We start from the raw sequence: 15,487 nt of genomic DNA, 5'->3' as shown, positions 1-15,487 counted from the left end.
GCAAACGCCAGACGTTGTAGGTGATGTTTCATTGCAGGTGCCCGTGCATCTTGATTTACTGGAACTATGGCTGCGTGGGTGACGAGATGACGTGCGGCGATGTTCTGCACAGATTATGCGTTTCACACAAGGAGTCGAGCGGAGATTGCACTGCTGAAGAGCAGGGAAGGGTTTGCAGGGCGGTTGTATTGTCACCCGGAGACGATGTCGTGGCTGCGATGGTTCGGGTGGCTACTTCCATGACTTTGTCGGCCAGAGCGGCAAATCTGGTAAGATCCATGGTAGAGGCTGTCGCCAGGACCATCTGCACGTTAGCCGGGAGTCGTTGCAACAGCGTGTTGTCGATGTCTCTCTCATTGTCTCCGAGCAGCTGCCTCATTTGGCGAAGTTGACTAGGGCGTCGGTCGCCGAGTTCTTCAGCAGACAGAAGCTGCTGGATGCGAGAATGTTGTGAAGCTGCTGTGCGCTGTAGCAGGGTTTGCCTTGAGATCGTCATAGGCGGCGGTAGACAATGGGGCGTTCAACAAATCTGCCACTTTGTGAAGGAGGGCTCACCGCGTTTGTCGGAAGGATTCTGGCCTTGAGCTCTCATAGCATTGGTCTGGTCCATGGTCGTCTTACCACAGGAGCGTATGGCAGGATCACATCCGAGGTCACCAAACTGTGATGACGAGCGACCACGTAGACTGGTAAACTGTCGGGCTCTCGCGGGAGAGGAAAAACCGACACCCGATCTCTTAGCGTAGCGTTTTAAATCTTCTCTTGGAACGCTAGCCTGTGCCGGTGCGTGCCGCTTGTGCCTTGTATACGCGAGCGTCTACGTAATTCCCATGTCGATGCTGCTGCCGCTACAGTACTGTTCTGATTGACAAGCTTTTCATTTTTGTACTTCCGCATCGGGATAATAATATTTTCTACCATCAATGTACAGCTCTCCTTATTGTACAGCTTTGTTGTTTAAGAGCTTCTTTTTGAAAATTTAAAATTGTATATAAATTCTTGTGCCTTTTGCTATACAGAGCCTTTTGATAAACCCTGGTATGGTTTGCTGTGGGCGGATTGCCTATGGCCGACCAACCTAACAGCCAGTCAGGGGGGTTAAAGAAGCCACAGCCTCTCGTCGGGACACGGTCTCCAATACAAACCAGGTAAGCCACGTTGCTGCTTCGTAGTTGGTCTGATGTTCTGGATACCCTTAGCTAGCAGGATACCCTTAGCAGGATACCCTGAGACATTGTTATACTGTGCCAGGCTTTTGTAGGCTGTTGCCAAACCTTTTTTTTTTTTGCTTTAACATTTGTAAAGTGATTCAATAGGCGTGATTACAGTCGTACCCCCCAAAAGAAAACAATGTTGGATAGGGAAGCATTTTAAAGTGATGCACTAAAGTGTAAATGCAGTTTACCTGTTTTGTCGAGTATCTTCTCACTATAGTAAGTGAAGTTAGATAACCATGAAAACGTGCAGTGTTTTGAAACATTGCTTTTAGTAGATATATGTAACAGTGTAAGCCGTGTGCCTCAGGAGGACATAGAGACAAGCTGTAATTATGGGTGTAGAATGCTCCGCATGAGTGGCTTGCATGAAGAGAACAATACATGGCAAGTATTAAACTGGTGCACTGATTGAAGGTCGGAAGAGTTGCATAAAAGGTAAACGAGTTCACACCGCAGACAGTTGCATTATTTATTGAAAGCTCTTTCCTTATGCATATCATTTGACCTGCATGGTTTATGTTATGCAATATGGCCGCACATGCTGCTGCTTTGTTTTGGCTTGTAATATGTTGGTTTCAGTTTGAGACTTGCATTGAAATATTGTCATGAAGTGCTTTGCCCCTCAATGCATGGTTTCTTTCTCCAATATTGCAGAGTGAACATGACGGTTTATTTTCATTTATTCAGAATAAAAAAAAAAGTGATAGGGATAATAAACAGGCACTCGTAGTACGGTTCTCACATTCCTATCTTCGTTTTCTATCTCCTACATAGTTTGTTGTGACGTGCATGCTTCCGCGACGAGGTCGCTGTCACTTTGTGAGAGTAAAACAGAAAAACTGTTTTAAATGTACGGCAAATATCAAAAAAAACGCAAGAGTGGTCCTTGCGCTTCGGCGTGTATATTTGAACGAAGAATCACCACATTAGCAGTACACAAAGCCTGGGAGCCATCCCTTCGATCGGCAGATGCATACTCCACATGGCCTACAAAGGGGCGCATTCCGCAGTGCGCTAACAAAAACACAGACTGAGCAAACTCGTAGAGATGAGAAAATATGGTTCTAGAATTATAAACAGATGGTGGAACTACCTCGGAGCTCGCCAACTTAGTGTTACTGCGCACATCTGACTGGAGAGAGTAGAGAACGTACTGGTACGTCAGTGGCACTGAAAGGGTTAATGTGAAAGCCGTTTGACATTGGATTTGTCCACCGTACAAGGCTTCACATGATATTGCCAACAATAAATAGAGACAATTCATGCTGTAGTCATGTTGTGACTTAGTCTTGGGACACAAATGGCACAAATAAAATTATTTGGAGAGGCTTTACACTGTATTTATGCACCGGTTCTTGCTGGCTGAACTGTTCCAAAGTGTGCATCCAAAAATGTGGTCTTTCTATAGGCTGCGCTCATCCTCGAGCACTTGTTAGGATGCATGCATGGTTATTCATGATAGGATGCATGTAAACATATTCCTTCGCACTGCTGAACATCAAAGAAATTTAGGTGCGCAGCAGTATTTCATAGTGCTACGGAACAGTATGTGCCTTGACGAAGAGGCGAGCAGTGTGAAGACGACGATGAAGATTAGAGGCTTGTGCAGGCTGTTGCCTCTTGGCTAAGTGTGGCACATTTACTTGTAAATATACTTGTATATAGCTTTTCGTCTGCGTCTTCCTACGTAACATATCTGGTGGAGGTGGACGTTCCCTGTACCTTGTCATGGAGCTTCACAGTGGCCGGTACCTCGAGCCTTCTGTCATGGCTCCCGGTGACGACAGCTCGACTCAGCCGGCTCCGACACCTGCTGCCACTTCGAACGACCTACATCTCTCGCGTATTCTCGGTCGAGGATTGGATCAGCCTGTACGAACACGTCAGCCGCAATAACCGGTGGAACCCTGCTACCATGCTCGCCATTGTAGTCTTTTACCTCGGTGGCACACCTCGAGTTTGGTTTCGGACACACGAAGATGAGCTCACCAGTTGGGATTCGCTTAAGCAAAAGCTCTGAAACATGTTCGGCAACCCCTACGGTCACCAACTTGCCGTACAGAGGGCGTTATCCGGCCGTGTGCAGACGTCAACCGAGCCCTACGTCACGTACATTCAGGACGCCTTGGCTCTGTGCCGCAAAGTTGACGCACACATGACTGAGCCAGACAAGGTTTCGCACATCCTCAAAGGCATTGCTGATGACGCCTTCAACTTGTTTTCAACAACGTGGCGACGGTGGATGTCCGTTATAAAAGAGTGCAGCCGCCTGGAACTCGCTAAAAGCCGATGTATCAACCAGCAGTTTGCCCGTCTGCCCAACACCCCAGCTGACATCTTCCTGTGCCGACGCTCCTCGTCCCAACAACACTGGCGATGTTACCATGATCGTCCGGCGTGAGATTGAGGCCGGCTATCATGCTGCCTTCGACTCCAGCTCCTCCAACTGCACCTGCAGTCGCGCTTTCCCTGGTCCAGGCAGTTGTCCGCCAGGAGTTCGTAAACATGGGTCTTCACACCGTCTGCTCGGTGCATCGCCCTGTTACCCACCAGGCTTCTTCGATTCCGCCCCGTCCCACATCTTATTACCCACCACGTTTCCGCAACTCATCTGAATGGCGCAATGCTGACGACAAGCCCATTTGTTTTCACTGCCGTCGAATTGGGCACGTTTCTCGCCACTGTCGCAGTCGCTAGGGTTCCCTGACCCGGTCTACTTATACTGCCTACTCTCGCCCCGGTGGCCCTTCTCGACCCTATGCCATACGCTCCGTTAATGCCTGCCACTGATTCTCCTGCGCCGAACCACCCCTATTCTCGTTCGCCTTCGCCCCAACGACGACAATCTCGCTCTCCCCAGCCCCGTCGCTCCTATTCGCTGACTCCCTTTGGAACGCCTCTCCAAGCCGGAAAACTAGACGATGCAGCGCCTCGAGGTGACGCTGCATTGCTCCCTACGCCGCCAAATCCTCTACTGACGTTGCCCACTCATCTGAACCTTCTTGACGTGCAAGTTGACGGTGTTTCTGTGTCTGCTCTTATAGACATTGGGGCGCAATTATCGGTAATGAGCGCTAACCTTTGTAACCTGGCTTAAGAAAATAGTCACACCCGCCACGACGCCTGTTGTCCGTGTTGCCGATGGCGGAACAGCCCCCGTAATTGGTATGTGTGCCGCCCACGTCTCCTTCGCCGATCGCTCCACTATCGTGCTATTCAGTCATCGCCCACTGTCCCCACGAAATCATCCTCGGCTTGGACTTCCTCTCCACGCATTCTGCTCTCATCGACTGTTCCGCCAGTACTCTCCGCCTTGACCTGCCTGTTCTGGATCCCGCTGAACCACACCCCTGTAGCATCAGTTCCGTCGACTTCGTTCGCTTGCCACCTTCAGCACTGACTTACGTTCACTTAGTGTTATCTCCACCAGTGCCCGATGGTCACAACATCGCGGCTCCCATGCAAGACGTCCTCCTTACACACAGGATCACAGTACCTCGTACAGTTTTATCTATTACGGCGAATTGTGTCTGCCTGCCAGTGGTCAATTTTGGCTTGATGACACAAGTGCTGCCACGCGGGATGTCCCTGGCCCAGCTTTGCACTTTCTAGGATCACTCAGTAGCATCTATTGCAGCTGTAGACAATTCAGCCGATCCTCCTCTACGATCGCAGTCTGCAACTTGTACCATCGCCGACTTACAGAAAATGATAGCGCCCGACATGCCGTCCGAGCACACTCGTGAGCTCTACCGCATTCTGTTTTCCTACCACAATATTTTTGACATTAACGATCGTTCCTTGGCCCAAACTACAGCTGTTAAACATCGCATTAATACAGGCGATGCCCCTCCTATTCATACACAAAAAAAAAAAGAACACAGTGCAAAATAGACAGTGACATGAAAGAGCGACACGCACACAGTGCTGACTTGCAACAGTTTATTTATGAAGACAAGAAGGAATTATATTGGTACTACCATGCGCAACAGGTGAATAGTTAGCAAAAACCTGGAGCATCATTTCCAATGCTGATAATGATAGCCACATGCTAACAATGCACACTGAATGTTCGCCATTCAAACCTTGTTAAGATAGGTTATTTCCCGAGATGAAAGTGCAATTGAAGGAGAACTGAAGCACAAGCTATCAAGCTTCCTGATGAAATCTGCCTCAATGATTTCACGTGTCAGCTGTGAACTATGTTTAGCCTGCACAAAGTAGGGCTTGCACCCATGATCACGGCAATGAATACCCAGATGGCCCTGTACCTGTGTTATACACATTATTACGGTGCTCTCTGAGACGATCATTTAAACACCTGCCGGCCTGTCCCACATACTTTTTTCCACAAGAGAGAGGAATCGCATAGTACACCATGCCAGTGGTGCAGGACACTAAACCCTTCCTGTGTTTCACAGAATAACGACCACTGTCGAAGCTTTGCAAGTTTGCTTCACAAACCAGGCGTGGTTGCAGAATAGGTAAATCAGCACATTAGAAAAGTGACTACAGCAGAAACATGATACACCGAGCACTGACTTCGAATTGATTTATTGCCCTAAACACTTACACGCACATATGTACAGGAGGGAAAACGGAAATCGCAAGTCATACACCCTTGCATGTGCAGAAAATCAATTTGCCTACTAAGGAAATGGAAGGAGAGCTCACATCTTGCTCTCTTACTCAGTCTATCAAATCTGCTTCAATCATTTCTCTAGTAAGTTTATTCTTCACCCTATCCATAATGCTGCATTTGTCATACAAGGGAAGTCTGAGATAAGTTTTCTTGCTTGTACAGTCGAATCTCGTTAATTCGAACACGCTTAATTTGAACTTCCTGTTTATTCGAACTGACGCTGTGGTCCCGTCAAAGTTATGTGTATTCCAATGGGTGAAAACGCCCAGTAATTCGAACGCGAAAGCATTTGCGACGGTTAACTCGAACATACCGCGTACCGACAATGCTCTCGGCAGAGCGCCAAATCATGTGGCGGTGCCTCCGTCCGGCATTGCTCCGAAAAGCTTAGGCGAAACCCCTAAACGCCGCGCGGAAAAAAAAGAGAGAGAGAGAGAGAAAGAACCGCGGCGGAAATTTCACTCTCAAATGGCAAGGTCGCCGTTTCTGCGTCGCGCCAGAACACGCGTGTACGCGCTGACGTCTCGGCCAACGCTGCGGCGCACATGGAAGCAACGGCGGAGGCCCAGTCTGGCCAACGAAAGTGCCCACGCCGGCCAATGCCTCGCTTCAATGGCAGAAAACGAAATTTCAGGGAGCGGGCTAATGGCGCTTGCCCGGCAGGAGTGGCGGCGCCGGCATCGGCAGCGGGCGCGTACGGAGACAGTCGAAGTGAGGGAGCTACGAGGGAGTTGAGAGAGAGTGCGAGGGAAGCCATCAAAGTGACGGGGTTGCCGAGGCCAAATCCGCTTCCCTGCCGCCCTCCTCCCTCACCTTCAACGGTCCCTGTGCGCGCCCATCGCTGTGCCGGACGCCGCCCGCTCCCTGAAGTTTCTTTTTCTGCCGTTATCCGGAAGCGAGCGTTGGCCGACGTGGGCAGTTTCGTGGCTCTCAGCTCGCTATGTGCTTGCGCGCTGTGATATTTCACTACTCGCACCGTTCGTACGTCGTGCTATGGTGCTCTAATACTTCAAAAATAAGTCCTTCCTTTAATTCGAACAAATTTTTGGGCCCCTTCAAGTTTGAATTATCGAGATTCGACTGTACTTCTAAATGTTATACTTGTGCTCAGCTAATCTTCGTTGACACACCTTCCAGTCTCTCCCACATACGTATACTTTCCCACAAGTATGTGTGTTCCATATTAAGTAAGATGGTCGGAAGTCAGGGCTCTGTGCATCTCCTTTCTGAGCCCATCCCTTGTCTAATGCGATGTGGATTTACCTGTTAGGTTGAAATGCAATGCATGCTGTGTTTTGGCAGGTCCCGCACGCGCACCTTGGCTCACTGTGACAGCTGCCCATCAACCCACAACGGAATTGCATTGGACGCTCAACAGCCACCAGTGCAGCCGCCACCACAGCAGCAGCCGGATCAGCCGCCTAGCAGCACGGTCAAGCGCAACCTTGACTCTGACGACGCACCCCAACAGCACAAGAAGCTCAAGGGTCACTTCAGGCCTTGCAGTAAGGGCATGTTTGGCACACTCTTCCCATTTGCTTGGGTGCTTGTGCTGCTGATTGGTGCCTTGTGCAGGATCCTTGAAGTCCTTCTACTGAAAAATATAAAAAAGCTTGGATTTGGTTGTTAGTTGCTGAATATTAAGACCACATGGACTAGCTCAGTGCCTGCAGTGTTCTGCTTGCTGTCCAAGCTTTGTATGGGAGGGGCCTTGGGAAGCCATATGTTTGGGGCATGCTAGGCACATCAATACTGGTCCATGTTTTTTTAAACTTCACAATAAGTGATTCTTCTCTTGCTTGGTCACTTCTTTACAGCTTCCCTTGCAAGCCATGTCTGCAATTAAAGTGATAGTTTAGTTAAATGTTTATTTCCAAACCCATCACTTGCACATCTGGCCTCACTTGGTAGCTTCAGCAAAAGCTGCCTTTACAATCTGTGCTAAAAGAAAGCCTTTCTAAATGCATTCTTCATTAACAACCTTATGTCTCGTAACCTACGTACCGAATAACTCCAGGTGATCATGTTGGATGGAACATATGGTTCTTGTATGGGAGCTCATATGAATATGACATTGTCCTGCTGGACAAGTACTATGATAGTTCAGAGTGCAAACTACCAGTCTACTGTTATTTAACATTTTTTCCCTGTTTGCATACCTTCAAATGTGCAGCTAGGTTAAAGTGCAGTTGTGGCTCTCTACATTTATGGCTCCAGAAAAAATGTGTGGGGCGGTCTAACTGCAGCATGTTTGTTCCTTCACACAGGGGGCCACGGGGGGGATCGGCCAGAGAAGAGTTGCGCCCTGGAGAGCGGGGCGGCGGGGGGCCGGGCCAGCAAAGGGGGCGGCGGGGCCCGGGGGGCAGCCAGCAGCGGCAAGGCGGCCACCACGGGGTCGTGTGCTAGCAGCAGTGGCAGCGGCAGTCGGCGGCGTTCGTGCCGAGGGGCCAAGCTGGCCGGGGGGGCACCCTCAGGAGGAGGCCCCATGGACCAAGGGGCCGCCTCCTCTTCCTCCAATCACCACCTGCCGCCACCTGATGCCCAGCCACCTGGTCAGTCTTTCTTCCCTCACAAAGATGGCACAGTGGCTAGGTGTCGCATACTGCTGTTGAGCACGAGGTTGCATGCAGGTTTTACATCCCAGCCAACAGTGGACGCACACGCGCACACACACATCTAGTTGACATTAAGAGGAAAAAATGAATGGAGCTGGGCGGACCATGTAATGCAATGGAGGATGGATAACCGGTGGAGCATTAGTTACTGAATGGATACCGAGAGAGGGGAAGCGCAGTCGAGGACGGGCAGAAAAATGGGCGGGGTCAAACTAGGTGCAAGTTGAAAAGGCTAGCGCAAGACGGGTAATTGGAAATTGCAGGGAGAGGCCTTTGTCCTGGAGTGGACATAAATATAGGCTGCTGCTGCTGATGATGATATATATACAGTCGAATCTCGATAATTCGAACTCGAAGGGGCCCGAAAATTTGTACGAATTAAAAGGACTTATTTTTGAAGTATTCATGCACGATGTACGAACGGTGCGAGTTGTGAAATGTGGCACGCAAGCACATCGCGAGCTAGGGCCTCGAGACTGCCCACGCCGGCCAACGCTCGCTTCCTGATAACGGCAGAAAACTAAACTTCAGGAAGCGGGCGACGGGCGCGCGCGGAGACCGTCGAAGGTGAGGGAGGAGGGCGGCAGAGAAGCAGATTTGGCTTTTGCAACGCTGTCGCTTTGATGGCAGTGGCTTCAGTGGCTCTCCTCACCCTCCCTCTCAACTTGCTCGTAGCTCCCCCACCTTCGACTGTCTCCTGTGCGTGCTCGCCGCCGCTCCTGCCGGCCTGGCGCCGGCTTAGCCTGCTGCCTGAAGTTTCGTCTTTTGCCGTTATCGGGGGCAAGTTGGCCAGACTGGGCCTCCGCTGCAGCTTCCTTCTGTGCCGCAGCCGCTGCGTTGGCTGAGACGTTGGCACATACATGCGTGTTCCTGCGCGACGGTGAAACTGCGACCTTGCCATTTGAGAGTGAAATTTCCGTCGCATTTTTTTTTTCTCGTTTTTTCTCCGCGCGGCGTTGAGGGGTCTCTCCTAAGATTTTACTCTATGGTGGTGTCGGAGCAATGCCGGTCGGAGGCGCTGCGTGAGAGCATTGTCAGTGCACCGTATGTTCAAATTAACCATCTCAAATGCTTTCGCGTTCGAATTACCGGGCGTTCTCGCCCATAGGAATAGACATAACCTTGATGGGACCACAGCTTCTGTTCGAATAAACCGGAAGTTCGAACAAAGCGGAAGTTCGAATTAACGAGATTTGACTGTATATATGTATATATAAAAGTAAAATTCTTCAGGCTACCTTTACGTACACACACACGCGTGCGCATGTACGCACACAAACACTGTCGAACTCTATAATTCCACGACAGGTGGTCGTTATATGAGTTGTTTGTTATATATGGACTCTCCCTTAAAAACGCTCAATACATGCAAAATTGCCGCGCTACTGGCTGTTCGAGGCACTTTGCATGTATTCGCAGGCTTCTGTCGCGCTTGGAAGAACTTTTATGTACAGTGCAGACCACTTATAACGTAACCGCGTTTAGCGCAGGACCGGTTAAGCGTGGGTATTTTTGGCCACCGATATATCACCCATGAAGTTAGGATATTTGCAGGCGTTAGTTAGCGCAAGAGAGCGGTAATTGGAGATTGCAGGGAGAGGCCTTCATCCTGCAGTGGACATAAATACTATAGGCTGATGATGATGATATCTCCCATAGAACTCAATGCATAGGCTGTGGGGATTGAGGGTTGCGCCGACATGATTGCGCGGGCTTCACTGCTCTGCCATCCCTCGCCATCGTTCCCCGCTGGCCTCCTTCCCCGCCTGCGCCGCCTAACCGGTTCCCGCGGTGGCGCTGCACACGCGGCGGTTAGCGGTGAGGGTGGGGCGCTGACGTCGCTACGCGGCCGGTTGTCGGCTGCTAGCGGCGAAGCGTGGACTTCTTTCCGGGACCAGCGCACGGTACGTTCATGCTTTCCTCTCGTCCGCCGACACCTTTGTGACTAGGACTGGAGCTCGCACACGGTGCCTTTGCCCGTGCGGGGAGCGCGTACTTTGTGCTGATCCTTTCCCGATGCTAAGCCGACGAGTGGTGCCATTAGTGCTCGCGCGAGGTCGTACTTTGCCGAGCCGCACTTGCCGAAAGCCTAAGCCGAAGGATATTGCCCGTGCTCTCGCGAGTTGACCCATTGGTTATCGCCAGAGCAAGTAGCATAACCGCCGGCACTTTTCCTAGCGGCGTGTCCCAGCTTGAGCCTGTGCTCTCGCCGCGACGTACTATAGGCGCCTGTTATTGTATTTTCGCCCTGGTGCGGGACCCCTTTGGCTCCCCTCCGTGCGGGCGTTTGTGCAGTGCTGGTGCCGACGGTTTCAGTGAACGGTTTCCGTCAACTCAGGGCTTTACTGTGTTTTTGCGTGCGTCGCTCGGTAGCCCCTTGCGGCCTCTGAGCTCGCGCGCGAGCGGTGCTGGAGGCAACGGCTGACGCGGCCCTGTGGCTCGCTAAGCTCGAACCCGCGGTGGTTGGTCTCCTGTGAGACACCAAGAACCCAAAAGGCGGACGGTTTATTGCGTAGGCGCGCGAAGCAGAATACTGGCTATAGCGTGGTTCTTTTAAGTGTGCGACCATGAAATCTGTGCACGGAGCACGGTCTTTTCTAGGAGGCGTTGAGCACTTCCTGCATGGGCAGGAAACGCGGTAGTCAGAGCGCGGGCGCGCACGTGGAGACCAGCGATGAAAAGCGAAACACAGTCTCAGTTTCCCCCAAAAGACGAAGCAAATTTACTAGTAGAGTATATGGAGTAAGGATAGTAGTTTTATCGCCTGCATAAACTTGGCCACATCCACTTACTAACTGAATTAACAAGCATGGTGCCAGTGCACACCAGCGAACATGAATAGATCGCACTCGATGACCGTGACAAGCACTGTAAAAACGCAGGCGTGAGCAGGTCGCGGCAGGAGCAGCGACCGAAGGTTCGTGTGGTCTATTGCATCAACGGAAACTGAGCGACGAAAGCATAGCGCATACAAAGGTCAGAGCTGTGTGGAGATCGCTTTCAAGATACGGCGCGTGTGACAGCCCTCAGCCGCGCACCCTCCCTCCCATGCTGCCTTCCCGCATTCCTCCTTTGCGTGGGAGATTGAGTTGCCTGTTCCCTTTGTGCCCGGTTGCAAGATACGCATTTGGTGCCGTAGCTTAACGTCGCCTCCACTCCCTCCCTCCCATCCCCCCACGGTCTTCCACACGATGAGAGCCGTCGCGTTTGCTATCCGCCGTATGTTCGCTCTCCGTGAAAGCACGCGTCCCTAGCGCGCTTTCACTCGCAATACAGCATTTTTTTTTTCGTTTTTTTTTTTTTTTTTTTCAAGAGTGGGAGCGTGGGCGCGCGCGTGGAGACCAGTCTCCAGATGAAAATAACATTGCGTTCTTCCGCTGATGCCGCACTTGTTAGGGGAACTTGGTTTCCGCTCTGTGTTGCGATTGTGTTGCATGCGTGTGTGGGTGAAATATGTATTAAATTGTGTTTGAAAGATGGGTTGCCCGTTTGGCATAAGCAAAAGCCGAAAAAAGCATGCTTTGGTTATAACGCGGTACCGCTTATAGCGTGGACTTTTAAACTCCCGCGACTTACGTTATAAGCGGTCTACACTGTAGCACATATTGAGGAACAGTTATATCGGGAGTTTTTTATGTTGCAATACAATTTTCTCATTGACTCTTTTCATCTAATTATGATATTTAAGAAGTTCACTAATTAATTGACTAATTAAGCAATTAGGTCGAATGCAAAAATTATCTGAGTATCTCAAAATGACGGCAAACATTACTTTTGTTTTGTCCAGCTACGTGGCATTTGCATATTTTAAAATCTTGGTGCATGGTAGTTGGTACACCCTGTACATAAAAGGAAAGTCTGAGAGGGAGGTTAACCAGAGTTCGCTACCTTGTACTGAAGAAGGGTACAAGGGTATGAAAGATAAGAGAGTGAACAACATTTCATTTATTATCACCTTGGAGGCTTGAAGGCATTGCACAAGGGTGGGGCAATACAAACATGTAAAAGTGGTTACGTACAAAACTACAAGAAAAAGAAACATTGCCGATTTTGTAGGACTTTAAACAATCAAACAAACATTACGAATTTAAAGAATCACGCGGCACATTGCCGATTTTGTAGGACTTTAAACAATCAAACAAACATTACGAATTTAAAGAATCAACACGGCAATACGCAATACGGCTTCTACTCTGCCAACAAATGCGTTCGCGCCTGTGCCGGCTGTCGGTGTGTCGTGCGCACTGTATCTTGAAAGCGATCTCCACACGGCTCTGACCTTTGTATGCGCTGTGCTTACGCCGCTCAGTTTCCGTTGAAGCGATAGACCGCATGAACCTTCGCTCGCTGCGGTGGCCGTGCTTCCCCACGCCTGTGTGTGACGAAAAGCAACAAAAGCGCTACCGCTTCAAACTCTTCGCGCCCAGTCGCCACCTCCGCGCTGTCCGGCGCATGGAGGTGGTTGTGGAAAGGGTGATAAGTTGGCTTAAGTGCAACGCGGTAACTGTCTCTCAATAGAGGGCACCTCAACCGCGTTGCACAAGGGGGATGGGGCTTGTGAGTTGAAAGAGAGGAGAGAAAGAGCGCAGGAGCAGCGGGCACGTAATTTAGACCCGATCAGTAAGGCCGGTGTCATCAGCGAAGCTCAGTAGCGCACGGAAGAGCTTCGCGTGACTTGACGTGCAGTCCGAGGGGTGCAGGATTTCCTCGGTGGTCGAACAGGGCAGGCCGTGGGCGCGGTACATGCGGGCGAGGGTGGCGCGCGCCGTCGAGAAGGCAGGGCACTCGCAGAGTAGGTGCTGCAGTGTTTCGGAAGCACCGCAGTCTTGGCAGAGGGGCGAGGGGGCCCCGCGAAGGCGCCGCGTCCGCGGCTCCGCACCAAAAGAGAATGGAGAAAGCGCGTAACTGCGCGCTGTTCTCTTTCGCGGCCGTCGGTGGGGCGGCGTTTATTCATATCAACTGACGCGGATTCGTAACAACCGTTCTCTAGCACGTTGCAAAGTAATGGGGCTCGGTCGGGACCACAGAAAAATTCATATTAGCCCCATGATCGTATCATCGAGATTCCACTGGAATTGGCAAGGTTCGAGCGGTCACCTGATTTAAAGATAGGCAAGATATTAGCTTTCTTCCAATCACCGGCAACGGTCCCAGTTTCTAGTGAAGCAAAGTACTTATGCTGATACATGAGAGGTGTTCTTCAGAAGCTTACTGCTTATACCATCACAGCCAGCGGAAGATGATTTAAGACTATTGATTAGGTTAAATATGTCCTCTGCGTAAATTTCTAGGTCTGGCATAACATGCACTGTAGCAGTGTGGGCAGGTCGGGGTCGTGAATGGGAGCAGTAAATACAGAAGAAAAGTAGTTATTTAGGGCGGTTGCGCATTCATCATTAGGAATAGGTTCACCATCAAGGTCAACGAGTTCGATTGTGTTAGATCTGTCTTTCGTGAAGTGCATGCGCCAAAATTTATTTGTATTTATTTGGATTAAGCAATTGCTTAATAATCTGATCCTGCACAACATTACTGGATGAATTCGTTAGCACATGTCAACAGATGGTACCCAATGGGCAACTTCAGAAGTAGTTGAAGTTCAGAAATTTTGGAGCGTACTGTTTTTATAGAGCACGTCCTTCCACGCCCTTATGCCCAAGGGTCGCAGTGAGGTGATAGTGCTAATGGAAGCGACGTATCTTTTTCGTATTATATTATAATTTTTTTTATAGTATACACCATGATCATAGCTGGTATCTCTCATTATTGACATCATTTTAAATACTTGTATATTTTACATACCTTGCAGTGAATATTTTAGGCGTCTGTATAGCCTCGATACATTTGACACCTCTCATTCACCGCACCATCGACTTCCTCATACCATTTCTTGGCGCTCTTTGGCCATCCCTGGCCCTTGGGCCAAAAAACCCCATACATCATCATCATTTGAATTTGATTGGAGAATGGAGAGTAGATCATGACTGTTAAATTTATCTTTGGCTTGACTGACCTCCTGAATATAATTAGGCTATCATTAGACTATCTTGCAATAAACCACTGCGTCGATCCTGTTTTGCGCATCCCTTCTTTGTGTTATTACTCTGCTCTGCCTATACTTACATAAGACTGTCTGCGTTGACACTGTTGCACAGTCGGGGAAGTCGCCGCATAGTTAGTGGTAGTGCCACATACACATACATACAACACCACACACTGCACATTGTTACCCAATCACAATTTAGTTCACTATCCGGGGAATGAATGTAAACGCACACATGCACCACAGCTTGTGTGTATATAAAAATGTCTAGGTGGTCATAATGAAACCATAGCCCTCGCCCTATGGCATCTCCCATAGTCCCGGTTGTGCCCTGTGGTGTGAATGAATGTGTGGAGAATTACTTGCATAAGCACCATTTAAAGTGATGACTAAACCCAAGAAGGGGACGCCTAATTGTAAGAATGAATGGACGACTTGAGAAAAGTCCGCACTGCTTGTAGTGCCAAGGGCGTTATGGGAACTTCGAGGGTCAGTTCCAGTTTTGGAGGCCATGCACTGCATAGCTAGATACCGCTGTCACTGCAGGGTGCTGTGTCGAGGCTGCTTGCCAAGCTCACCATCGCAAGGCTTGGAAAACTGTGTGCTCTGATTGCTCTCTGTGGGTGGGCAGGGCCACGAGAACCAGCCCAAGCTCGCCCTTCAGCGCACACCAAATGTGTGTTGTGGCTGCTGTGTGCTCTTAAAGATAATAAAACACTAGCAGGACCCTTGTAGTTGTTGCCAGTATATACCAAGGTGTATTTTTCAGCACATGCTTAGAAGTAAGTGCCAGCGGTGTGCAGTGTTTATGTGCAATCCATCAGTGGTCCTCGGCAAATGTGATGAGGCACACTCACAGACATCCATTTGAAGTAACATTTTCGGTATTCTACGTGGCATGAGGCATATTCTAGCGCATAATTCACGCAGCTAAGAGCCCCGCGAGATATACTGTTTACGCACTGAATCA

General features: G+C 49.8%; 1 protein-coding gene across 4 annotated transcripts in view; it reads left to right on the top strand.

Moving 5' to 3' along the window:
• Window positions 1-15,487, top strand: part of LOC119442300 (E3 ubiquitin-protein ligase TRIP12-like) — a 148,058-nt gene that overhangs the window by 8,040 nt on the left and 124,531 nt on the right. For all 4 annotated transcript variants that reach the window (XM_037707121.2, XM_037707123.2, XM_037707119.2 and 1 more), the window contains exons 3-5: window positions 1,020-1,148; window positions 7,162-7,364; window positions 8,127-8,411. In XM_037707121.2, the coding sequence (XP_037563049.1) occupies window positions 1,066-1,148; window positions 7,162-7,364; window positions 8,127-8,411 (571 nt within the window). In that variant the 5' untranslated portion in view covers window positions 1,020-1,065. The remainder of the gene's footprint in view (window positions 1-1,019; window positions 1,149-7,161; window positions 7,365-8,126; window positions 8,412-15,487) is intronic.

Source organism: Dermacentor silvarum, chromosome 2, assembly GCF_013339745.2.
Source record: "Dermacentor silvarum isolate Dsil-2018 chromosome 2, BIME_Dsil_1.4, whole genome shotgun sequence".
Lineage (NCBI taxonomy): Eukaryota > Metazoa > Arthropoda > Arachnida > Ixodida > Ixodidae > Dermacentor > Dermacentor silvarum.
This window is presented reverse-complemented; position numbering and strand designations above follow the sequence as displayed.